General features: G+C 44.5%; 1 protein-coding gene across 1 annotated transcript; it reads left to right on the forward strand.

Moving 5' to 3' along the window:
* The first annotated feature begins 480 nt into the window (after positions 1-480).
* On the forward strand, positions 481-26,706 carry LAPTM5 (lysosomal protein transmembrane 5). The gene is made up of 8 exons (XM_082329424.1): positions 481-633; positions 9,985-10,078; positions 19,428-19,504; positions 20,207-20,335; positions 20,862-20,987; positions 21,530-21,625; positions 24,872-24,964; positions 25,938-26,706. Exons 1-8 carry the CDS (start codon positions 547-549, stop codon positions 26,010-26,012), a joined length of 777 nt encoding a protein of 258 aa, XP_082185550.1. The 5' UTR covers positions 481-546; the 3' UTR covers positions 26,013-26,706.
* The last annotated feature ends 481 nt before the right edge of the window (positions 26,707-27,187 follow it).

Consider the following 27,187-nt stretch of genomic DNA (forward strand, 5'->3'; position numbering starts at 1 on the left):
GATCTCTCAGCCAACAACCCTGACCTTTGGAGTCCCACCAACCTTCTGGTCCCACAGGCCAGGGCTGCTCAAGCATTGGCTCCCAGGAGCACTTCCAAGGAATGGTGACATTGCTGGCAAGGAACGAGCTGCTTCAAACGAAGGAATTTGGATGCCTCATTGCAAAAACAGCGGGTCAAGTTTAAGGTGAAATTCTTGCCCCCCTGCTTTTGTTTCTGATGATTTTTGTAGGACAAAGCTGCACCCTGCTTTGGAGCCCTCTTCTCCCCGCACACCTCACCCACTGGACACCACCTGCCTGAAGCAGCATTTATGCTTACATTTGCCAACTGGGTTGTGCAAGCAGTTAAAGATCTGTTAGAAAAGCAATGCAATTTTGCTTTCTTTATTATTGAGAAATCAAAGACCTCATGTGACTTTGTAGATGACTTAACACATTTATAGACCAGGAAGGAAGTTGAGCTGTGCTGCTCACTTTGCTTTTCAGTGGAGCGGTTGCCGCAAATTCAACACCATTAACTCACAGCTGCGCAGAGGGATCAGAAAATGACTGCTCAAACGACCACCGAGCCCCCCAAATGTTGCTTCTTCAACATCAAGACAGCAACAGTCGCTCTAGGGATCTTCCACATGGTAAGTTACAGGACTGGAAGGGGGGACAGAGAGAGGGAGACAAGAAAAGAGAGGCGGAGGTGTAATCTTTGCAGAAGGTGTTATCATTGCAGATCACAAGGTTTCCTGACTGTTGCCTTTTCTGTGTTCCCAAAAGAGAAAAACCAATTATTTAGGAGGGATGGACAAAAGAGGAGAAAGTGGAGGGGGGAGGCAGGAAGAGATTTATTGTACTGGGAGATTTTTTTAACTATTTTTCCCCTGGCTTTACCGTTGGAGCTCATGGAAACTCACTCTGCTTTCTGTTTTTCCCTTGAGGCTTAATGCAGGAGCTCTTACCCATGCAGGGGTGTGTAGCTTGGCCAGGGCTCAGCGCGGTTACATGGACCTGTTGGTTAGAAACTGGGCAGCACAGTGGCAATGGAAACTGTGGGAGTGCTGAAATTATGGGTCACTGGAGGGAGGAGGGATTTAGGTGCCAGGCAAGCAAAGGGCGGGTGGGCAAAGCTGTCTCATTTCTCTCTCTACGGCCAGTTGGACACTATATGCACCGTTTTGGTTTCCGTTTTGATCTGTGGCTGTGTTCAGCTGCCAGGCAGCTGGCGTAACTTCCCCGGGGGTGGTTGCAGATGGCAGCGAGCAGAGGCAGCACAGCCTGGAGGGACGTTTCTTCCCTGATGCCTGGTTGCACAGAGGTGCTTTCAGGTGGCTTGAAGTCATACTGAGGATGTGGTTTCTCACACAGCAGAGGCACTTAAAATAATCCCATCTGTTGCACTCGGTGTGCACAGTCATGGGTTGGGAGCCTGCAGGGTGATAACGGTTAACAGGGGCTCTTAACCCGCTCCTTGCACCGGAGAAGTGGAGTGAGGGGAGCTGTAGCCTGCAAACATGAGCTGGGCATGGCAGCTGTGGCAGCCGGGCCACGCATAGGAAGGACATGCCATGGTCCCCCTGCAGCACCGGTCTGCTTTCCTGGGGCAGCAGGAGCAATCCAAGCTGCCTGGGCAAATCTTCACTGCACCATAGCCCCCTCCTCACTCACACAAAGCCGAGACAGTGGTCCGATGTGCTGGTTTAATGGTTTTGACTTCCACGATGCCATTCCTGCATATGTTGGTGGAGGATTTGACTCATGAAATGAAAGGCAAAAAAATCTGGAGATCAGTTTAGTCTCTTTTTTGGATAGTAAGATAAAGGCAAAGGATTCAGTGAATGATAGGGTTTTATAAACGCACCAGGAGCAGCAGCACTGTGGGCTGCTGGGGGAAGCAAGCGAGGCGGGTGGCTGTGCTTGGGCACAGCGCAGCATCTCTGCACCTCCCTGGTTTGGGGCAGGAGATGGTCCTGTGCCAGGCCAGAGCAGGAGAGCAGAGAAACTTGGGTCTACACCACATCTTCATGCAATGTAACTGCCAACATTTTCCCCCAGGCATTACTTGAAAGCCAGGTGCTGTAGTAGCATTTCCATGCCATATTTTAATCACTTGGGGACCTCAAAAACATTATAAGATTGGCTAAAAGAATCATGCAGTTTTATAACCTCTTTTGCCTTCTGCTTTTTGAGCATCTGACCCTGGGCAGGCTACTTGTCTTTTTGCCACAAGCTCAAAGTTTATAATCTCACCGCTTTAAAGAAAAAGAAATTGCTGCATTTCTTGTGCATTCTCATGACCGCAAGACACAAAAATTGAAACATATTAAAGCTGAGAGTTTGCAGCAGAGCACAAGCAATTTCTGACAGCCAATTAAGCATATAGTCATCACAGAAGGATGGTCATGAACTGTTTAGAAATGGGATCCTCATAGGAAGCATTGCCAAGATCTGAAGAGGAGCTGGCAAAATTAAAGGTCTGTGCAAAGGTGGGAAACACAAGACAGGGAACTACAACGTATTTTCTCCAGAGGGCTACAAGCACGCCATGCGACGTGAGCTATCTGTTATCAGTGGTGAAACAGAGGTACAGAAAATTAATTCTCTTTTCCTAGCTGGGAGGGTGAATCATAAAAAAGCCTCTTTTGTCTTTCTTAGACGTCAACAAACGCTTTGAACTGAGGCACATTTTTCTCGTAAGTGTTTCACCATGATGCCACTAACAACAATAGAGATTCCTGATTTGCACCAGTGCGTGATGGAAGAGAATGAGACGCTACTGCTCAGGGCTGGTGGCTAACAGGGGAAACTTAATTACCAGTGACATCATATGAAAGATGTGTTATTTCAAAAATGTTTTGTGGGTCTGTTGAAAACACCAGGTGAGTTTTAAACAGCAAAAGGCAGAGAGCCTTGGAGCGAGCCTTCGCAGTGCTCATGGGAAAGAGTTTGCAGAAGAGGTTCAAAGGTCCACTGAGGGCGGGCAAGAGAAGCTGCTTTTCTTTCCAAAATGGCAAAGGCAGAAGTCATAAGACAGATGTCCAGAGTCAGCCCCAAAGTCTGGCAGCCTCCCAGCCTGTCTCCAACAGCAGCCAGCAGTGGCTGCTTAGAGAAGAATGTATTGGAAGAAGGACAGGTACCAAGTGATCCCTGCCCCACGCATCCTCTGCAGTCAGTACGTCGGAGACTTCTTGAGCTTGAGGTTACATGAAAACTATCATGTTTACTAGCTGTTGTGTTTAATAATCTCCAGCTCTGTTCTGCTCACATTTCCTTTTCAATCATTTCTTTTCCGTGTTTGACAAATTCTAGTGTAACAGGGGAGGGAGGAATTCTATGAGCGGAGGCTTTCACACACAGTCTTTTTTATTGCTGTGAATGTTGTCCCTCTCCTGACTGTTAGCAGTGACATGGTTCAAATCAGAAATTATGTGTGGTATACTTAGTTGTAGTTTATACCTTATCCTATATAGATAAAAGGATAGATATCTGTGACAAAACATTTAGATTCTCTGCATTGCTAATTAAAAGGGGGTAAAGGACTGATCCTGGGCCCTGAAGCCAAGGGATGCTGCCTGGCTTGGTGTCAGCCCTTCTGCAGCAGATTGGTCTTGAAGAAAAGTGGTTGGAGTGGTTCAAACCAAAGCCAGGGAGCAACCTAAGTATGGCAGTATGGGCAACCAGGGGTCTAGTGCTGGAGCTACCCATTGACCCTCTTTTGTGTGGGACAAGTCTGCACTGAGTATGAATGTAACTCTGAGACCATTTTTAAAACAGACTTGCCCTTCACCCATAACATGTCTTCAGCTCATTCACAGGAAAGGACTTAGCAGTAATAACTCCACCTGATATTTTAATGAAGACCAAACTCTCACATTGCAGTCAAAGCCACCTGCATGTGTTCCCTTTCTGCTCTGCCAGGGCATGATTTGGCTTCACCCTGCACCTAAGAGATCATAAGCAACACGAGCTCACCATGGGATCTCACCATGGTTTTGGAGAGGATCCTGCAGAGCCACAGCTGAGTCCTTGCTCTGGTCCCCCTCTGCCCACATTGGTAGTCCCCAGTGCCAGGGCTGCCTGGGTAGGAAGCAACCCCGTGTCTCTAAATGACAGCTCTTGTGCAGTTCAGCCACCATCACAATGACCAGCTGGATGTGGGTGGTGGTCAGAAGGGTTTGTGGGTCACCCTCTGAAACCTCGTAGCGCATTATTGCAAAACCAGAACAGTGATTACCATAAGATATGCACAAGCGTGGTGTACAAAATCAATGCAGGGAATGGGGCGCCAGGGAGCATTAGCAGCTAACATGCAACTTGGGTTTAGACTGAGGAGACAGAGATGCTCTTGAAGACCAGGGTTGACCCAGTAAAGGATATGGGGAATGGACAGGGGCAGCCTCAGCTCTTCAACCCTGCTGCTGTTGGTTCCTGACAGAGTGGCCATCACTAGAGCCTCTAACTCCCCAAGTCTCTGCGGGTCCCAGTGTGTCTGTACCTACTGTATCATTACAGTGGGTTTCTTTTACACAGAACCCCTTGGGAAACAGTTTGATTTTTGGAGAAGGTTGTCTTGTCTTACTGCTGTAAGAGATAACAGAGAACAGCAAATATTTTTTCCCTACCTCTTCTCCACCTTTTTGATCATATAGCTGCAGCTGGGCAGAGGGAGGGAAAAAGAAAAGGAGATTTATAAGTCGGCAGTGACTTGGATGATTTGCTACATCAATACTGTTGGTTTGTATCAGTATAAATTATTGCTGTGGGTCCTAGTGATGAATCATAGTGATGCTGGGTGATAGTAATGCCATCAAACACAAGCTCTCAGGCTTTGTGGTGATGTCTTGTCCTCCTAAAAATCAGATTTGTCTCACTGCTGATCTCTCCATAGACAGTTGAAATAAATGGTGAGCATTCTCAAACAAATAGGGAAGAAAAAGGAGGGGAACAAGGAGGGGACAGAGTTGTGTGATTAGCAAAGCTTCAGTGGGTGTTGGGAGGTGACTTGCAGGTGAGTTTCAAAGAAAGCATGGAAGAATTTGTCCGTCTGCTCATCGGCTCTTCCCAGGCATGAAGAAACTCAAGTTATTTGACATTAGCTTCAAGAACAAGGCCAGAAAGATCCTTCTGTGCATACAGCATGGGCAGAAAACCTGCAACTCATTTGCTACTAGTCCTTGATTAAAGCCAAAGTAGGTCTTGGAAAGCAGCATGTCTGTAGCTTGCTCTGGCCTCTGTCGCAACCAAGCTCTTCTCTTTGTCAGCTCTTTAACTCAAGGAGCAGAGTCGCATCTTTGGGACCTTCCCTAGTTCTAATCCTCACCTGTGGACATGACCTTTCTGGTACAGAGCTGCAATTCATTGCACCTTCACCAGGCTGTGGCTGACCTGAGATGTTCAGCAGTCCCTGTGCTGCTCCCTTGTCCTCCTGGAGCATCTCTGTTGCACAAACAAGAGGGGGAGAAGGAGGCAGCAGGAAAGAAAAGATGAAATGTTTTGAAAGGAAACCAAATGGGAGCTAAAAACACTCCTCACTTCATCCCACCCTGCCACAACAACCACTTTTAAATTGAAGGAAGAAAAGGCGCAGCATTGAAAGTATGGCATTTTTATGTGATGCTATTTGCCGTCAAAGTGCTGGGTGTCACCTGCTTGCGTGCACCGCTGTCAGAAACCTTCACAGCACCCCAATGCACTGTTGGAACAGCACGTCACCGTCCCCATTGACCCCTGTTCATTATGGCTTTGAGCTCTTCTTGCGGAAACACTGGGTGTGAAAAAAAAGGAGTGGCCGTCACACTAAGGCCGTGTGCATAAAGATAAATTATTTGGAGATTAGTCAAGCTGCACATATTTCAGAAAAAAAAAGGCACATGACATAACCTCTAGCAGCAGTTTAACCCTACTGCAGCTGCAGCAAAATTATTCATCAGGGAACAGGGGCTGCATGCTTCATGCTGTTAAGATTCTGCCTTGCAAGACACCCCCAATTTAGCTGTCTTGGTTTAATGACTGGCTCTACCTCAGTCCTACACTATTTGGCTAAGTCACTTCATTTCCTGGTGTTACAAATCTTTTACCAAGAAACTTGAAGCACTCCTTTTAAATGGAGGCAGCAATAACATGAGAGGTGTCCTCCAAAAGTTGCATCTATAGGAGATAAAATAAGAAGGGGTGGCTGGTGGAGGGGCTGGGCTCACACCAAGTGAGCTGCAAACTGAGCGCCGGGAGGCGAAATTTCCTATTTTAAGCCTGCATCTCTCCTGTCGTAACATAGCAATAAGAAAGGGAACTGGATGCTTGTCTGAGCAGTCCTGTCTGTCTGAAATGGGAACATTTCAGGTTTCTTCTGGACCTGAAGGGTGAATCTCAAGTGAGAATATATACAGACTGGTGGAGCAAGGAGTGCCAGGCAGACACCACATCAATCTTTCTATACCTTCTTCTCAAATTGAGGTGAGCCGCCCACTGTAGAGGTTTCATCACCTTGTATGTATATTCTCTGGAGGAATAAATGAGATTGCCACATGCCAGGCAGCAGCGTGTCAAACCCAAAGTCAGGTGATGGAGAAGTATCCTGGTCCTCACATGGCACTTGTGATGGAGAGCCAACAGAAAGGCACACAGATCATTGTCTGCTTTATCTCGTTGCAGTTCAGTGGTTTGTTCTTTCTATGCAAAAGCTCTTTTAAATGGAAAGTTTATAGCAAACGTCACTTTAAAAGTCTTCTTAATGTTTCAGATTTGGCTTGCGTTTTCTATCTGACGTGTACTTATTTTATGTGACTGCAGTTGGTCTGGCTGTGTGGCTGATTTCAACGCTTGCAGGGAAACCAGGAACTCTCTTGCTTTACTGTTCCCCTCTTTGATGGACATTAGAGATGGTTCTTCGTACTGTAGTTTAGGCTGTGGCTCTGCTCTGGCTCTAAATCCAGCTGGGATGGGAGCATTTGGGATTTGATGTCCTGTGTTCACTCACTTGTCTTTCAGGAATGAAACTGATGTGCAGGGCTCAGGTCATCTGTTTTGCTCAGGCCTCCATTTAACAGAAACCTGAAAAAGCAATTTCTTCCTGTATTTCCCATGTTGACATTCGAGGGGTTTGACCAACAGTAGCAATAAGGGAAACGAAGTCTCTTCGGGAGCATGTACATGAGACCTCTCAGACAACTTAGGGCACTTGAAGTCAGCATGTGATCTCCATGTGCAGTTAGTTAAAAGATCCTTTACATCCCAGGGGAGACCGTCAAGTGTAAAGAAACTTCAGATCGATGCAATTTCATCCTTGACAAGGTTCAGTGCTTCCATGGGACTTCAAGCATTGTTACATTAAACTGAATTCATGTTAACTATCTCATGTCCCCATGTAATGAGATCTAGATATTTCTCCTTTTTCTGTCAGCCTCATGAACAAATTGCAAAGTTCATTTACTGCATGGCAAAAAAAAAATGAAAAAAAGTAGTGTGTCTTATGTAGCTATTGAACAACCTGATATCAGACAGGCCGGGAGAAAACATGACACATCCTTTCTTCCAACTCAGACTCTAGACAGTACTTTAAATTCAGAGGGTAGGCTAGTGGTGGGACACGGGGTCCCAGTCCCCGCTGCAGTAAGAGTGTGGCTTGGTGGACACTCACTCTAGAAACAAAGGACTCTGGGGGATGTGCTACAGCTCTTCTGAAAACTGCACTTGCAGCTTGTGGCACAGAAAGTTGATGAATTTGGTTTTAAAGATAGTTTCTAGGTCTCCTGCAGCTATCACAGAGACAGTGGGAGACCCTGCATCCAGTTCCTGTCTCTGCTGCAGGCCATAGCAGCCAGCCTTGCTTCCCCATTTCAGGGCAATGTGAAGTCTTTCTTTCCATGCCTCTTTGTTTTGTTTGCTTGCAATGTCAGCCCTCGCCCATCTGACTATACATTACTCCAGCCTGAACTCTGCCTGGGTCTCGTATGGCACCTGCAGCCGCTGCTCTGCAAAAGACAAAAAATATCATTTCTTCCGCTCGCTTACAGTTAGGTTTGCCTCATCTCCCTACAGTTGCCAGTTTTGTGCTCTTTCCCATACATAAAGTTTGCAAACACGAGCACAGACCACAACAGTTCTGGTTCCTCCTTGCTTGCATCACTTCTTTAAGTGGTTGTTGAAATGAAAGGCCGCTATAGCTATTGTGGAAAAGTTGTTTCAGCTATACGGTACCTGAGCTTGTGTTGATCTTGGTGGCAGATACAAACTTGCTTCCTGCATCAGTGTGAGGTTCAGATGACTCACAGACAGAGGTTGTGCAGTCCAGATAAAATGGCTTCTGTCATTCACCTCTTCATGACTACCTCTTTTTTGTTGATGGTACTTCTGTTGCTGTCTCCTGGCCCTGGTAGTCTTCAGAATGGGTGCTCCCAATGCTGGTGGGGTGAAGATGGAGAGTCATGTTTGCACAGGTTTCTACATTTCTTGCACACCTCAGGATTTCCTCTCCTGCAGACTCAGTTCCCACATCTCCAAGGAAAAAATGAACAGGGCATGATGGTCCCTGGATTTCTCCTGCTCTCTGCTCTCAGGCTGCGTCCTGTGGCTGTGGCAAGAGGTCCTCCTGGAGAGGGGTAAAGCTCGGGCAGAGAAGAAGTGGCAGATCTTTGCACAGTAGCAGAGTGGTCAGAGAGCTTGTCCAGACAATGAGATGGAGCTGCGGGGACAAGCCCGTGTTTCCTGCATCCTTAGGGAACGTAGCAGCAGGATTCCTCCCCAGCCACCCACACTATTAAGCCAATTTTAAAATAACACAGCACACACTATGCTGCTTTTGGAAAGGGCAGCTGTAGGTATAGGGCTGGCAGACTACGTTATGAAGGAGGACAGCAGAGACCGGAGAACAAGGACAAAAGTGATGAACAAGATTGGATGCATGGTGGAGTCAGAAGTGTGCCGTCTCACTATACAGTGCTGAAACTGTCAGTAACGTGATGAAGGAACAATAAATGGCATCAAAGTAGTCCTTTACCCCAAGAGGTGTTATTTGCTCTGACAACACTGCGGGCAGTGACTGATGCTCCATTGTGGCCTTGGACTTCTTGTTCTCGGATCCGCAACAAGTTTGGTGCCCTTGGCATGTGCTGTCTGCAGCATACACACCACTGGGTGGTATTGTCCCCAGGAGGGATGTGGTGGGGTGTCTGGCCTTGTGGCTACTCGTTTCCTGGTTTTACTAGCATGGAAATACCCTGGACCTGCTGCCCGAGGTAGTCCATGGTGAGGTCTCCAGCCTTACGGAGGTCTTCTGCAGCCCCTGACTGCCCAGTGCCCCACATGCAACAGGAGCTCTCCCTAACCTGGGGGTTAGAAGTTGATTTTTCACTGCAGATCATTACTATTTGGATATAGAAGTACAGTGCTAGGACTGAGACCACAGCTCTAGACCTCACTCCATCTCACAGCTTGCTAAACTCAGAATGGGATGAACCCTGGAGTCTGGGGTTTGATAGTCCAATTCGGAAACATGGAGAAAATAATTTTGGTTCAATGTGAAAAAAGCACTTTGGAGATTTTTCTCAAATAAATAAAAGAAAGAAAATTATATTTTTGTCAATGAAGTAGTATAGCTAGACTTAAAGAGAGATCTTTATTCTTCTTGTGTTTCTTTTTATACTTTAAAATACTATTGTTATATTTAGCTCAATTCTGAAGCAAAATGCAATTTCAAAATGTAAAGCCAGGACTTTCTGGATAAAAAATGTTGAAACAAAACTCATTAACTTTGTAATTCCTGCATCCTCCTTCAGAACCTGACAGAAAAAGACAGTTAAACCCAAGCCATTAATAAACTGATAACTTTTGCCTCAATGTTTCCTTGTAAAGGATTTTAAACACTTCATGACTGTCTCACTTGGAGACCCATCCTGCATTTAGGACCGTGGCTATTGCATGCTCCCTGGAAACAAATTTGTTGATAGGAAGTTGGCCCAGGGCCCACTAAATTGTGTCTTTTGCTTTTGTTTTCCCAGGTTATGAGCGTTTTGCTGCTGATTGAGTACTCCCTGGAGGTGGCTAGCGGGAAAGGCTTTTGCAAAGACCTGGACAAGGATTACTACAAGATTGGTAGGTCACCAGGATGCTGGAAAACAGCAGAGCTCTGTGGGGTTGAGAGGGAGCCCAAGGTCCTACATTGTTCCCTCTTTCTTTTTCATCAAAGAAAAGTGGAAACTGGTATTCAGAGCAGATGGGCCAAAAGCTCAGACCCAGACACAAAATTTAGGCTCTAAAGATTTGGATTTTGGTTTAGGCCATGGCTGTGTTGGCTTTTGGGAGACCAACGTGGAGCCCAGTGAAGTTGGTGAAGCAATACACTTTGCATTAATCTGACATCCTGGTTTCCCCTTCTCTTTCTTTTCACCAACTGTAGATCATTTAAGCCTTACACACACTGTTGACTCCCTTCACATATTGGGCATTTTCCAGGAAAAAACGAAGTGTCTGACCAACTCCTCAATGGACCTAGTCTGGCCAGTGACCTTGGAGTCCCAGAGTGGGGAAAAATCGCAGCCCCACACTACATCCCATGGGTGCATGAGCTACCTGACGTTGCCACCAATACCCTGCCCTCTATGCCATGGAGCCATCCTCTTCTCATCATCCATCATGCCATGCAGAGGTCTCCTACCTCACAGCTGAAGGCACTTCGGAGCGCCACAGCAGCCCACCTTCCTTTCCCCCCTGTCCCTTTGGCCCCCATCCCCAGATGTTCCCAACCCCTGGTGTTTTTTGCAAACATTGGTTGTCTGGAAGAAGCAGCCAGGCTGTTTTGTATCCCACAAATAGTCACAAGCATCATATTCACCACAGCTGATTGAATTCCTATGGCTTGAACTAGGAAGGATCTAGCTTGTCTTTCAGAGACCTGGCAGATTTCTCATGTGGGGTGCCATTTAGAAAACAACTCCCCAAACCTCAAATATTACTTAACCAGGCTAATTTTGCATGAAGCTGTTTAGAAGTAACAAATGCAGGGTGCTTTTTCCTTTTCTTAGTCACTTTTCGGTGTAAAACCACAAGTTGAGATAACCCTTCTCTGCTGTGTGCAGAAAGACGGAAACCAGACTCCCACACCCTGCATTGTCTCTCCCTGCAGAGACGGCTCACAGTCAGAGAAAAATGCAACCCACAGCAGCAAGGACTTGCCTGTTCCCTGCTTTTCCAGTATGTCCTCCCCCAAGCTGCAAGCATACACGGAGAGGCCACCTGTAAATGAAGGAAAAAGAAGTCAAGTACAGCAGATTCCTGCACATCCCAAACTCACTTGTCCCCAGGGCAGGAGTCAGACACAGTGGAAAGCACGAAAAACAGGCATAGTCACTGTCTGGGTGAAGTTATTGCTAACAGATGGGTTCACGTTTTTCAAAAGAGCCCAGCTGGGTTTTAGGAGGCACCACTGTGATCCACCAAGGCTGTTTTGAAAGTCATCAACAGTGAGCAGAAGATGGAAATTTGGGTGAATCCTGCTAATAGGACACCGAGCAAGGGTCTGTTGGTTCACATCTTTCACACAGGGAGTTATTTCCAAATTAGTCCAGTCTGGGTGGGTTGAAGGCTACTTTGCTTAGCTGTGGTCCACACAGGCCCCTCTGGAGCTGTGGCTCAACTCAACACCCAGCGTAGACTTGCATGATGACTGCTTTGGAAAATGCTTTCTGCAGAGCTTTCCTATTAGGGCAACATGCAACACACTGAACAGGCTCTAAAACCCAGCTGTTTTCCAGGTTGCTGGGGTCAGCACAACATAGGTAGGAGAATCCAGTTTTCCATTTCTGCAATAAATGTTTCCAGTTTTAATTTCACAGGCACAAACTGAAGAACATAATGCAAGCGTGACCTTAAGATCTTCCTCCCTTTTTTGGCTTTGGGTTTTTTTTTTGTGGTTTGTTTGATGATTTGTTTTTATTTTGATGTACCTGGCTTGGACATGGGCACAGTTGGAAATATGTTTTCCTGATGGCAGGGTATGCACATGCATTGTGATTAACACAGTGATCTGAACTGCTGAAAACTGAACATGATACTTGCAGATCAGAATACTTTCCCACAGATACAGTTATGTAAAAATGACAATAGTTTTTCATTATCTTTTGCAGAAAGATCATCCAAGGCAATTTTTACTTTTCTTCAACTATCTAAATAAAATATTCTTCAAAGAAAAAGAAACAAATCATTGAGACAGATTTCCGTACGAAACCATTATATGCTTTCTAAGCAAGACGTGCATTTCTGCAAATCTGGAGGGTTTTCTTTAAGAATAGAACAATTCCGAGTGAAACTGGCCCCATTTTTAACAACCTCCCCTCTTCCCACACAATCAGAATGACAGGTCTTCCTCCTCCCCCTCTTCCACTGCCTCCTACACAAAAAGGAACATTTTATAATGAAATCCCCAGCACTTCCACTTGGCTTCTCTTCCCAAGTATTTCAAAGGGCTCTGCTTGGGAGATTGTGAGTGTTTTGTGATTGTAGTTGGAATAAACACAGTGCAACCCTTCTATTTCCAGAAACTAGCAGGGAAGCAAACCAGCAAAGCAGTACAAAAAGTTCAATTTGACTTCAAAACCCAGATGGAAGAGTTGGAGAACAATTTGGGGAGAGGTTCTGTAGATGCCCTCAGCATCTGCTGCTCTATTTGTAGATCCTGCCAGATTAAAGCATGTCTCAGAATATATAATGCTAACGCTGTAGTCATGGCCCAAGAATATAAAGAAGTCAAGGTTTATGGGAAAATGCTTTTCACATGATACAGTAAGAAAAAATACATATAGGAGTTCTTTGTAAGGTATCAGACCTCCCTCAAGATTTCTCAGCAGTATGTTCTGCTGCCTGAAAAAGAGGGGCTGGGATGGGCCTTGACTTCCACAGGTATGGTCAGGGAGGGGAAGGAGAATTGGGATTGTTGTAGGTTTTTGGGATTGCCAGGGTAATGGGAAGGGTGACTGGGTCAGCTGCCCTTAGAAGAGAGATGCTCTGTTCCTTGCAGCCTGGTACTCCTTGCTGTCTTGGCTTACAAGATGCCACAGGCAGCACAGGACTGAGAGCACTCCTCTGAAATCTGTTTTTCAATGAAAGTTGACCAAGAAATTAATTAAGACCTGCTGAAAATGTTAGATTAAAATGGGAAGAAGATCCAGGTTCTTGTTTGTCTTTGGGAGCCTTGAAGATGATTTTCCCACCCCTAGTGGGATCAGTGCCAGGATGGTTAATCTAAAGTAGGTCTAAATTTACTACCTAACTAATGTTTAAGAAATAGCACAAGATTAATTTGGCCAGGCAGAGGGAACAGGAGACAAACTTTGTTGCGTGGTGATTTGGAGCATTCAGTTGCAATTTGGAAGAATTAGGTTCACATCTCTATGCTCTATCTCACGTACAGCACAAATTTGGATGTGCATTTCCCATGCAGCCTCCCCCATTTCCAGTCTATTAGAAATCTCATCCTAGAGCTGAGAAGCCTTCCTAGCAAAAGTCTTCTTGGCAGTGCATATGAGCTTTGGCAGACTAGCTTTTCCTGCTGGAAAAATAAAACCAAAAAATGATCCACCCAAAAACATGTCAATTAAAACCTCCTTACCCATTCTAAGCTACTAACATGAATGGTTTTCTGCCTTGAAAAGGTTACACCCCACTGCTTGCCATAGGTCAGATTTTTAGGATGTCTTCAATTCATGCCTGTGTCCAGTCTGAGTGTTAATCACTTTTATTTTTCATTAATGACTATAAAAACTGAGGCTGTGGACAAAGTACAACTGGAAAAGTTGTTTCAACTTCTGTCCAGTCAGCCAAGAAAAATACCTCAGTTATGCCTGAAGACCTGTGTGCACAGCATATACCATATCCTATGCATACCATTTCCTATGCAGAAAGTATTCCCTCCTTCTCTGATGAAAAGGGAATCTGGCTAAAGGGGCTGGGAGGCTTCTTTCCCTTGCTGGTCCTGCCCGTCCTTTGAGTGCGGCTGTCCAGAAACAACTTCCTGCAGCTTATCAGCAACCCTGAATCTAACACTGCCATCCTTGACAATCTGTGAATGCAACTGTTAAACCACAGCTTTATGAGCCCTGTTTGTATTTCCCATGCCAGTTTATTGGGCCATAAAATAGAAAAGGGTTTCTCTGCATTCATGGGAAATACTAGGACTCATTCAATGTCCCTCCTGGCTACATTCAGGGCAAAAACCCTGATGTGAAATTAATAAAAAATAGACATTTGGCAAATAAATGCTCTCTCTTCCTGTTGGATGGGTTGGGATTTTTGGTACTACTTGCTAGCATTGCAAATATCTAGTGCAGCTCTGCAGAGGCTCTGTCGTATGCCCCCATTCTGGTTACACCACCTCCCCAAGGAAAATGGCATTTACTTCACAGCACATATATATTCCTTCTCATTAAATTCCCTGGGATCTCTGGGAGACTCAGGTAGTTTCAGAGAATTTGAGTAAAAAAAAACATTAGGAAGAGCATGTTTATTTATTTGTTGCTGCTGTTTATTCCTGTGTGCTTTTGGGAAAAGGTGCACCTCAAAGGGGGCAAGCTCTCACCTCACTCTCTGCCAGCAATAAAGTACCACTGCCAGCATGGAGGTGGCTGTGGAACTGCAATATTCTTGTAGGTAGGATATTCTAGGGCTATAGGAGTGAAGCAGGCTTTGTGGGGAGCAACTTTTCTTCCCTGCCTGATTTTGTAATCATTGAATCACAGCAAAAGTAAGGTGGATCCCTGGAGGCCTCCAGTCCAACCTCCTGCTTGAAACAGGGTTGACTCCAAGGTTGGGCAGCTTGCCCAGGGCTTTGTCCAGGGCTTTGTCCAGCTGAGGTCTGCAGATTCCCCAAAATTAGAATTCTACAACCTCTCTGCATCCCTGTTCAAGATTGCATCACTTATTGTAAGATTTTTCTTCCTTTTATCTGGAATTTCCTTTATTGTAACAATTGCCTCTTGTCTTGCAATAACAGCCCTCAAAGAGCCAACACACCTTCTACAGGGACAAACCCTGTTATTCTCTGAATACTCCAGTACTTTTTAAGGTGCTGCAGAGGAAAATGGGTTATTCCTGAGATAGGCACCCAGATGAACATGCGGGGGGAACAGAGGAAAAAAGCATGGAATGATGTCCCATGTTTGAGATTATACAGGTGCTCAAGCTTGGTTCAAGGTTCCTAAATTTTGCCCTTTTCTGAGGGTTTTTAAGTACAAAAGAGACAAACATTCATCCTATAAAGGCCAACTAAGCATGAAGGGAAATGCTGAAGAGACTTAAAAATTAATGTCTTATATTTTTGGACAACTGATGCTGGGCATGGAAAGAGCCTGTCAGTCACAGTAATCCGGTCTCTAGGGCCTGCTGTGGCTGCAAGTGCCTAAAACCCCAGGGATCCCCATGGATCTACTGCTGGTTCTGGAAGGTAACTTGCAAAGTATTCCAGGTGGCATCTGGCCTCTCTATAACATGTACCGCATTCCTACCTCATGGAGGGTTTGCACAGGCAGGGCTAAGAGCCAGCAGCTACCACTGTCTAAGGGGGTCACTCCTTTTGCCCATCTGCTAAATGTGCTCCCACAAAGGAAGAAGTCATTTTGTTTAGGTAAAATCTTTGATTACTGAGATCAAATCTGTTAGTACTAAAACGTCCCTTGAATGGAGAGATCTGCTGGCAGCAGAAGGGATGACTGTATTTGCTGTGAACAAATAGGAGGCAGACAGTGCGTGGAAAGTTGTTTTCTCTTGGTTTTCCTTTTCTTTCCATCCCTTTGTGTCTGTAGGGGTGCGGGCTTTTTGTTGCTTTGTTATTTTGTTTAGGGTTTTTTTGATCTAGGTTCTGCTTGGAAAATTCAGCTGTGTTCTGCCAGCAATTAGCCTGCAGAAGCAACGGCCAGTTGCCCAATTAATTAGCAAGCCTGCCGAGAGAGCTGGAGCATGAGACCATGCAGAAAAAGGCAGAAAAACACAGCTGCCTTGAATCTGAGGAAACACCGTGCTAAAGAGATAAATCCTCTCTTGGGCAAGCTTCTGATGTTGGTTCTGGGAGGAAAACCAGGGAAAATGGCTTCAGGCAGTTTGGGGTTTAGTGGGACTGTCTCCTTTTATGGCTGCTCCTACAAAGGCTGAGTCTGTCTTCTTTGCTAAACTCTTTTTTTGCTTTTAGTTTATGCTGTTCTTATGTTAATCTTTGGTTCTTTGTGCACCAGATTACAGCCTTGTCTCTACTCTCCTGCTTCTGAAACGTGGGTTTGATTTTCTGTGTTGAAGATTAGGCTCTTCCCACGACCCTTGTGAGCTGCAAAGCTGTGAGCAGCCTCCTCTGCAGCAAAGTTCTTTCTCTATTGCTCTCTCTGTTCTCTCTTGGGGTTTGCTGGATTTGGGTTTTCTTTCTTTGCTGTTTCCTAAGACTTCTTCTTCTGTGTTTCAATTCTCAGTGCTTTGTGGTAAACAGATCCTGCATTTGGTTTCTTTATCACATTATAAGTAAAAGCCATTTTCTTGTTTTGTGCCATCAAAAGTCTTTTCCCCTGATGTAGGTTAAGTGTTCGTTGGATACTGTTGATCGTTCCCTTAGGTCTTGAAAGTCTGACATCCACCACGTGCAGTAACTTATGTAGCGCTGCTCCCTCTCTTGAGATAAGCTATGCTTGTGTCTTTGAGGGTGCAGCCTCCCCAAAGGGTTTTTCCCTTTGAGCCTCAGAAAGGAAGAGGTTCTCCATGCTCAAGGAGGGAAGTACTGGTCACAGCTGCTTTTCAGACTAAAGGTTCCTCATCAGCAAATCTCATTTCTAGAGGAGACTCAAGTGTGTTGCTAATTCTTGAGAAGACAGATAGTAAGGAAAGTGAAAATATATTTTGTATCAATGCATTTAAATGCAATAAAGTGCACTCTCTGCTAACAGAGTAAGGATGTGAGGAGTGTGGCTGTTAGTGCCACCTGCCCTTGCTACCAGATGTGGCTCAGCCCAGCTGTCAGGTAGGTTCTCTACAACCCTAGAAAGGCTCCAGGGCTTCTCAGTATTGTCTTTGGTGTGTTCTTCACCTGGCGTTTGTCCATACCCACATTGCTTAGCAGAGCCTGGATGCAGTACTTGACAGTTTGCATATGCTGCAGCTGCTGCATCTAAATGGGTGCCCATCTCCTGCCAGATGTTGTGGGTGCACTGGATGGTAGGTCTGCCCTTCTCCAGCATGGCTCTCCCTTTGACTTGAGCTGACTGTTTGCATTTGCTTCCTCAGAGTAACTGGCCAAATTATGATATGCAGCTGTGACTGCTCCAATGCAAATGTTTTGTTCCTGTAAACAACATTGTTGGTGTTATCTGCCTGAAAAAGAGGGATGTGTCCTGGTTACAGCTGGGATAGAGTTAATTTTCTTCTTAGTAGCTGGTATAGTGCTGTGGTTTGGATTTAGGATGAGAATAATGTTGAGAACACACTGATGTTTTGGCTCTTGCTGAGTAGAGTTTACACCAGTCAAGGACTTTTCAGCTTCCCAGGCTCTGCCGGGTGCAGAAGCAGCTGGGAGGGGGCATGGCCAGGACAGCTGACCCAGCCTGGCCCAAGGGCTATTCCGTACCGTATGGCATCATGCTCAGTATGTAAGCTGGGGAAGAAGAAGGAAGGGAGGGTCGTTCGGAGTGATGGCATTTGTCTTCCCAAGTCACCGTTACGTGCGATGCAGCCCTGCTCTCCTGGGGCTGGCTGAGCACCTGCCTGCCCGTAGGAAGCAGCGAATGAATTCTTTGCTTTATTTTGCTTGCATACGTGGCTTTTGCTTTACCTATTAAACTGTCTTTATCTCAACCCACTAGTTTTCTCATCTTTACTATTCCGATTCTCTCCCTCATCCCACTGGGGGGGAGTGAGCGAGTGGCTGCGTGGTGTTTAGTTGCTGGCTGGGGTTAAACCACGACAGATGGGTTTCTCTGCCTCAGCATCTTTGTAAACTATTTTACTCTATTGTCAGCAAAGCTAGGAAGTGAGTTAAGGACACTTCGGTGTATGCGCAAGCACTGAAATACTCCCCCACCCGCTAAAAATGTAATGTACCAAAGCTATAGGCAAACACTCAAATGCTGGGGGAGATGGAGGGGTATTTTCATGGGGGGAAAAAATGGGTAATATGGAGCAGTGAAGGATTTCAGAACAGCTGGAATGTATCAGGGATCCAACAGGCTAAAGCACAATTTCTAGATTCTTTATGAAAGCAAGTGAAAGGGGTAATGGAAAAAATAGTTAGGCACTAGATTTATTGAATAGCCATGGAATAATCGGGCAGTTGGCAGGGGGGGAAGCAAACCAGTCATCAAATATTTCTAATGTTCAAGAAACGTATGTATGGAAAGCATCAGTTGCTTTTAAGAAGTCAGAAAAGTTAAAAGTTTGGCTCTTTTCTAATAAAATTAAACCCTTTATTCAAGCACTTGGGAGTTGGAGACCCCAAAGAGACTGTTGCTATTTGAAACTCAGATAAAGCAATAAGAAAGAAATCAGAGAGCGAGTTGGAGGAGGCACTGTGAAAGACTGTACATTATGCAGAGACAGATAAAGAAAGTAGCAGTGTTTTGCCTTTGGAGTGAGCTGGACTTTTTTTTAAGCAGCAAACCAACTTTACAAAAAAACTCACACTGTCTAGACTGCTACAAAGACCAAATGTATATACTGTACAGTGCAAGCAAGGCTTTGGTAGTCATCATCAGGGCAGGCTGCAGTACCAAGAGGGAAAATTGCTTCCTGGGAATAGTTCAGTAGGAAGCTACATGTATGTAAGAGATCGCCTTCCTGCACCCAAAACAGCTGACAAAGATTACCTTCGGCCCTGGAGGTAGAACTGTCTCATGTTGTTCTCCTCACACATTTATTTTTAATGTGCATGTTGCATCCTACAGCTACAGAGAGCGGAGGTGAGATATTTCACCCTGAAACTCTGCGGTCCATACCAGCGGTGGGTGGTCAAAACTCATGCTTCTTGTCTGCTTGCGAATCTTGCGGATCTTTCACCAGCTTTCACTCGGTTACTTTATCTGTCTCTGAGCCTCAAAATAATTTCTAACTCAGACTTATTAATCATTAGCTAGAAGCATTCTGCCTTTTTTTTTCCTGCTTCATTTTACCTTAATATTGTAGCCTAAGATATTTAAAATTTCAGTCCAGGCAATAAAGCCTTTTGGCTCCCACGTGCCTGAGCTGACAGCCTGCTCAACCCAGTGGCTAAGGAAACAGAAGCTTCAAAGACAGATGAAAAAGTGGGTGTAGAAAGGGAAAAGAGGGTAGCTTTCTAGCTGCACGGCATTCATCCCCTCACATATACAATTCTTTCTGCCAGGTTATCACATTTCAACTTTTCCTTGGAGGTATGATTGAACTGAGATATTAGGCTCCAGCTTTACTAATGTGGTAATTTTTTTTAATCTTTTATTGCTTTTAGCTGATGTCATCACCAGTTTCCTGTTGATCATCATGCTGTTTGTCATCAGCTTCAACCTCCTCCTTGGTGTGGTGAAGGTATGTTCTCCACAAATGACATTTAGCTGCTGGCAGGGGCCTCTCTGAGTTAGGAGGTATTAGAGGAGGGGGCTAGAGGATGTTCACTGAAGATGCTGAAGTATGATAAAAAAAAAAAAAAGAGAAATATCTCCAGTTTCTTACAGAGAGGGAAGGCAGCTGGTTTGCAGTCTCAGGCTCATCTGCAAGGCTCCTAACTGCCAGATTTACCAAATCTGGGTGACATTTCCATCAGGACTATTTTTCGTGTTAAAGAATGGAAAGGTTATGATTTAGAAATGTTGTTTTATTGCATCATTTCCTTGCTCTTTTGCAAGTCAAGTCCTGGAGGGGAACTGTAACTCCCCTGTTACACTGGGGATTTATTTCCCATTTCAGGAGAAGAAATGACCATGCATTGGTGTGGGAACCCAGCTTTCTCTGGTAAACTTTGGGGACAGCTGAATGACAGCTCTTACGGGATCGAGTTCCAATGTCGCATAGTGAAAATTCACAGAAACTTTCCAAGGGGGTGAAAAAAAATCAATGTTGATGCCCTTCGTTTCTGAATCAATTGTCACCACAGTATGTGGAATTAGATGCAGAAATTCAAGGAAAGTATTTATTCTTGGAGTACCTTAATATATGCCCTTTCAGGTAGGGATAGCTGGTCTCATTCTCCCATTCAGAATAGAAATAACTGTCATTGCTTTTCTTTCTCAGAAGAGGGAACGTCTCCTGATCCCGTTCCTTGCTCTACAAGTCATGGACTTTCTCCTCAGCCTCCTAACAATGTTCAGTTCCTACATACAAGTCCCAGCGATCATTTCAGTGTCCTCCCTTAGCCACACGGTAGGTAACAGCTCACTTCTGGGGTGATCTTCTCTGTTCTGTATGAGATGGAGACCGATGCATAATGTAGGGATAAAGGATCGTTATCCTGGGCCACGGTTCTTCATGCTGAGGTATTTTCTATACTGGCTGGAGACAGGATGCAATCCTTAGGGACTAGACGATGTGCAAGGAAAACTAGTGACAGCTGGGACATTGCTTAGTTTCCCATGTCTGGGAATCTTCCTGTTTTTATTTTCTGTCGCATGGCTTTGGGGAGGTCATTCTGGGTGTGCCCATGCAGGGAAGGGCTTGCTGGAGATAAGCTAGGAATATCACCGCTCCAGCTAGAGGCCTCTTCTGTGGAGCTTGTATAAATCAGCCCAACAGGATGGTTTGCTCATCATTTTGGCTAGTATAAGTGAATTAAATAGCTTAGATTGTCAATGTGAACAAAGCACAGGCCCTGTGTAAAATGTGGAAAATCTACAGAAGTGACGCAACCTTATAATCACAACCAAATTCCTGTTCCCTACTCTTCTTGCAGCAGGGACACTCGAAGATCCCTTTCCTGGCTCTGCAGCTGCTGGACTTCTGCCTGAGTATTCTCACTCTCTGCAGCTCTTACATGGAGGTCCCCACCTATCTCAGCCTCAAGTCTTCAGACAATGGGGTAGGTTATGAGCAAGCTGAACTGGTTTTTCATGCTGTGAACCCCTATGACGTTTCTTTCAGTGGCTGTTAAGACAGAATAAACTTTCTCTGATCTCTACAGTATATCGAGAACTGCTCTGTTTGATGACATAAGAGGATTTTCCATATGTTCTCACCAACACGGTGTTCTTGACTGACAGCTTGCTTATGCATGTGTTTCTTGAAAGGACACCTTGTTTTTCTTGTAAGAATCTTATGGATGCAAATTGCAGAGCAAAATGATTTGGATAGAGCCTGCCTGCATGCATTGAAAATGCATCAACTTTTCATCTTTATTAAACAGTCATACTTTTAGTTCTCATTTAAATAGTCTTCTGAAAATCTTTGCTAAAGGAGTATAAACAGTAGGAGGAAAAAAATATCCCTGTACTCTTTCTGATGAGGAAAGGAAGGTGGCCTGTCCCACCTTTCTGAGAGGCAGGCTGAGATCTCCACCACTTTGTGTGACCCTGGTAGAGGGAATAAATATTTATGACTGAGACCCTCTCCTTCATTTCACAGGGCTTTTTGCCAACCCTGGAGAAGTTACCAACAGAGGAATATGCCAAAGTGATGGTCACCTTCACCATTGCGTTCATTGCTGTCCTCTTTCTGAAGGTAAATGGCTGCCGGGTTTGGTGAGGCTGAAATGAAGCTCTCTTGCCTGAGGGATAGGAGGAATTGGTTTTACTTCTCTCTCAAATCTGCCAGGCCATTGGAAAGTCTTATTGGTCCCTCCTTGGGCATAATAGGAGCTATGCCTCAGCGTAGTGTCTGAGGCAGGTCTAATATTCAAATCACTGGTTTTATGCTTCTGCAGATGTGAGTTATAAAACAAAATCTCTCTTACATCCAGAAAATATTACTGCCCATTCATCTCTAGAAGGATAAGGTGTTTGAAAACAAATATAGGAAACTCTTCTGCTATTGTGTGCCAAAATAAATTAGATCATTAAGCAGCAGGTTAGATCTTCCACTTGGGTAAGTTGCTGTATCCACACTGATGTAAGCGGAGTTACGCACACGGATACCGTGACATTTAATTAAAACCCGTGAGCTGCTAAATCCTGCTTGCTTCTCAGAAAACTCCACTGTGAGATGGTTTTTATTCTTCCTGCCTCAATGGATCAGAGAACAGGTTTTTCACTGAGGGGTTTCAGACCAGCTAAGAAAACCAGATCTTTCCAGGTACTTGAGCAGATTCTGTCACAGTGAAAAATGCTACTTGTTAGTTGGAAAACACTTTTTATTCAGATTCTTCCCACGTGGCCAGACAAGCCAGTGTGTAGTGAAGTGTCTTGTACGATTGCACTGCAGACACGACTTTAGCATATCATTTAATATTTGCATAAACTGTGCAATAGGAGTGGAGATAACCCTGAAACCCAGCTGGCAGTGTGGATCTTCAGCAGAAATCTCACTGACCTGGCAAATCGGTTGATTTGAATTTTCCATAGGGTTAGCTACAAAACTGCTTAACTTGCAATGACTTCTTGCTCTGGAGTTTGTAGGAGGAGGGATGGGGGGAGGATAATTAAAAAAAAAATGGACAGGCACAAGTACTCCTCGGTCTACTAAACTCCCCAAAATAAGTCATTAGGAACCCCATTCTGTAAACTTAGTGACAACCCCTCCCCTATTCCATGTGTAGCAAAACCATTTGCATGAGAGAGATCCTTCCAAGTGATGAAGATCTGATGAGGAACATGGCAACATTTTAGACCTAAAAAGGCTATTTGGCCAATTTAGGGCCCATTGGTTTCAATTCACTGAATGCTCGCATCAGGGTATCATCGAAATATGTTGGACTAGCCCAGGATCTTTTTGCATAAATTGACTTGCTTAAGAACCCTTCACAAGCATTTACTGCTCTTACACTAAAATGTTTATTCTGTGTATCCGGTGCTGTTTGCCTGCCAACTTGCAATTACTGTCCCCAAATAGTTATCTGCATCCCACACCATAGAATAACTTAGCTAAAAGGTGGTCTGTCAGATGAAGAAGAGATGGGGCACCTGCCCCACTGAATGCCTCTGACAGTGACCTCATATGAGACCTGCAAGACTTTGCTTGCCCTTTTACGAGGGAAGATTTCTCTGACAGTGCTGGGGGATGGCAACGCTCCTCTCCCTCCTTTCTCTCATATAACACCACACTTTGCAGGGAGCATGTCCTGATGCAACATGGAATTCCCTCCATGCAACTTCATAGCTCCTTACCAGTGTGGTGGCTGGTTGTATGTTTACCTGTAGAACCCCAGTGGTGATACCATCGGTTGTTCAAGTCTAAGTTCCTTGGAGATGCAAAGTATTCAAAGGGCAGAGTGAGTGAAGGAGTGAAGCTTACCTAGCACCATTAGGGCAGTCTCCCTTGCTGATCTGTGTATCCACAAGTAATCTTTGTCTCACCTCAGTATCATAAAGTCATCCCCTTCCACCACCACGGTGATAAGAATGCAGAAACCAAGGGGAATAAAACATTTCTGATGGGAAATGAAAGAAAGGGTTTAACATAATTACTTCTGAAGTAGCTCACTTCCTGACCTCTAGGACAAGCTTCCCATCCACTTATAATGTCAACGGCTGCCAGAGAAGCTTTTCCTCTTCAATTCGCTGTGGAAAAGGGTATCCTACAGCGACTCTTGAGTGTTTTGAGTTAGCTGGTAATGGGATGATCCCAAGGTCACTGGCTGCCTTTACATAAGCTGTGTGTACTAATGTATCTGCTTAAGCCTGCTATTGCTTGCAGCAGTCTTAACTGAAGTCAACTTCATTGAATTTGGTGCAGGCACTGCAGCAAACTCCTCCAGAATCAAAATCAAAGAAAGGATTTTTTGTTGTATGGTTTTTTTTATTATTATTTATTGGGGTTTCTTTCGTGGATGAGTGGGGGGTTTTGTACAGTTTATATGATTGCTTCAGTGTCTTGTGTGTTTGCTCTCTGTATGAAGAGGCTTTTGGAAGGGGGAAGGTTTTTGCAGTATTCCCTAAACGTGGTCAAAGTTTGGATTTACCTCCTCATCTCTGGAAGTTTGAGAGATGGATTCCTTCAACTCGGATACTTCATTCTTTGTTCTTGTTCTTTGTCTTGGCTTTATGTCAAGACAAACAGTCCTCATTGTTCTAGGAAATCTTAAGCTACATGGCTTGTTCTCGGGGCATATAACTCCGTATGTTCCTTTGAAAATGCCAACTGTTTTTAAAGTAGAGTCTTACGCCAATAAAAATAAGAGGCACACGACTGCCTCGCTGCACAGAGTAGGGAAAATATTTATTTAATATGGTATGTTTCACGGGCCTTGCTTATTTTCTTGTGCCACAATCTGTCAATCGATCCATTTTTCCCAGAAAAGCTCTATTTATTGCATCTTGTAAGTCTGTGAGGTGCAAGGTGGTTTTGTCAGAAAAGTGTAGCTGTTGCAAGTATAGGATTTTGTTGAATGAGCTGACCTTTCAGGTCAGTCCTTGTTGACCAGGGAGCTTTGGATCTCTGGGAGGTGAATGTTGTACCCAAGGTGCTTTTCTGAGACATCCAAACTTTGTAGCCTGCTCAGGAAAATAACATGAAAGACATGCTTTCCTTTCCTACCTGATGACATTGCACTCTCAGAGGTCTTAAGCATGTGCTTTATATTTAATGGTATTACTAGTCTTATTGACTTCCCACACCAGTGTACTCTTCTGAATGGATGGAGCGGTCACCTTTTTAGTGAAGGATCAAGAGGCACTGATTTAAGGTCCTGGGACATATGGTCCCAGGCTTCTACCTCCAGAGAAGAGAGTAGGGCAGTAGCAGGCTGATGGCAAAAGTGGAAATGCTCTTGTTGACTTGCAATGCAATGGCAGACTTCCCTTTCCTTTTCAGGCCTATATGTTCAAATGTGTCCTGAGCTGCTTTAAGTATATTAAAGCCAGCAAGAGACAGGAGGTGAGAGCTGACCCACAAGCAGTCGAAAAGGTGAGTAAAGACTGCTTTAGATTTACACCATGAAAAGGCATGGTTTAGACTGATGAGATGCGTGACGATCCTTACTATTGCTTCTTTTGTGGTCTGAGAGATAGTTCAATCCTTCAAATGTGCATTAACAGGTACTAATAATCAGTTTCCAATTATATTATATTTCTTTAACTTTACTTTCGTACAAAATATTTCAAAGGCAATGGTATCTGCAAGGAACCTGAAACTCAGGCTCCAGGCAAAGCAGATAAATGGGAATATATCACTTGTATTCTCTGATCCAGAGATGTGTTTTTAATTTCAGCTGAACTTTGGTTTCTGTGCCTAATAGCGCTACCCTTATTTAAAATTAAGTTTGTCTTCACCTTTCACTGGATCAATGTCTGAGAGATTTGGTGCATTCCCCTTCATCTTAACAGTTTGCTAAATAATGAATATCAACGTCCTTCCTTAGATTACTGATGATTTCTTTAGCAGTCACATCCAGCTGCTCTGACACAATGGAAAGATGTTGAAGACCTTCCAAAAATAAGAGATACTGTAAAGATGGATGAGAAGTAAAGAGGAAGAATATGGAATGCTAAGTGTAGGCATTTGTCTTGTTGAAACTTGGCAAATATGATGAGCCTTGTCTTGCCAGCAGTGTGTGCCCCTGCTGTGCATGCATCATGGCTCTCTGCAATGATCTGAGCTTAACTTCTTTGCTTAGGCAATGAGGCTTATATTCTGGACATTAAAGAGCCTTGGTCCATTTATTGCAACCATGCTTTGAGAGATGGAGTTGGGACTGGCAGCAAAGTGGTTATAAAGTGCTGCTGACCTCTAACTCTTCTGGATTTCTGCCCTTCATGTCTTACAGCCCATGTGGTTCTTTTACCTTGCTTTGAACTAGGTAGAGAAACACATCCAAGATCAAATCCACTCAAAACTCTTCATGTGGTCCCAGAGTATAACTAATGGTCTTCTCTTTCAGGCTGTGCTGCCGTCATATGAGGAAGCCTTAGAGTTGCCTTCCAAGGAAACCCCACCACCCTATGTAGCAATCTAAGCTTCACTCATGGAGAGAAGATGACATCTGTATTGCTGTTGGTGCCTCTTACCCCTTCTGTCAGATAGTCAGCCTCATTGAGAAGTCCTTACTTTATAGCAGTACCATGCTTATCACAATCCAGCTCACTTTACGAGCCTACAAAGAGTGATGGTGAACCACTGGAGTTGGTGCCTTGTTCTACACTGGCAGTTTTGACTTGGTCCTACCAACCTGCAATGCTAATTTTAATAAACTTGGCACCAGGCACCACAAAGGTTCCCATCACTGGCCTCTGACATCTGGCTAATGTGAACTGTAGGCACTGGCCTGAATCCCTTGTCAGGCTTGCTTTATGCCAGCAAGATGCTGCTTCTCACCTGTCTCACGTCTAACTCAGCAGCTGAGACATTTAGGAAGTGGAATGAGGGGAAAACGGGCAAGAACCTTTTTGCTGAGATAGTCCAGCCCTGAAGCTATGCTAACCAGCATCTTTTAATGAGCACCCTATGGGAAAGGGATCAGCAAGAGAATGAAGGTTTCAAATGAACTACGATGCAGCTCTCATCCTGTCTGCTTATGATGATGATTGATAGTGTGTACTCCAGAACAGACAACATGCTGGAATTATCACAGTATTGCTCTGCCATTTTATACCTGAGTGTTTGCATTTTTTTGCTTTTAATGTGACTTGAAAGATGAGTTTCAATTAAAAAAAAATGTTAATGGCTTCAATACTTTGCTGTCTGATTTCTGAATGATGCTTTCCTTGCTGTCTGAAGTGTGTCACAAGGAAGCAATAGTTTGCTTTCTAAAAAAAATTAGTTAGCAAAAATGGTACTTTGGCCTTAGGCCAACGTTATCTCATGTGTGTGCTGCTTGCAAAGGAAAAGATGGTATTTCTAACAGCCAACCTGGCAATTTCATCTAAAATTCTAGCTTATTCCATCCTCTTGTACATTATCACCAGAGATAAAGATCCTGCTTTCTGTGGCACATTCACAACCAACTCTGCACAGGTCAGTCTCTGTAGATGTTAGTGAATAGTGTTGCTGATGACAGATGAGAGCTATCTGGAATTTAGCATCTGCTCACCTTTTTGGATCATTGCCTGCTTTTTAAAACAACTCAGTATGAAAGTGTAATTTGCTCAGTAATAACTATTCCAGCATCATCCACAGTGTGGACCACAGCCT

This window comes from Platalea leucorodia, assembly GCF_965183815.1.
Source record: "Platalea leucorodia genome assembly, chromosome: 18".
Lineage (NCBI taxonomy): Eukaryota > Metazoa > Chordata > Aves > Pelecaniformes > Threskiornithidae > Platalea > Platalea leucorodia.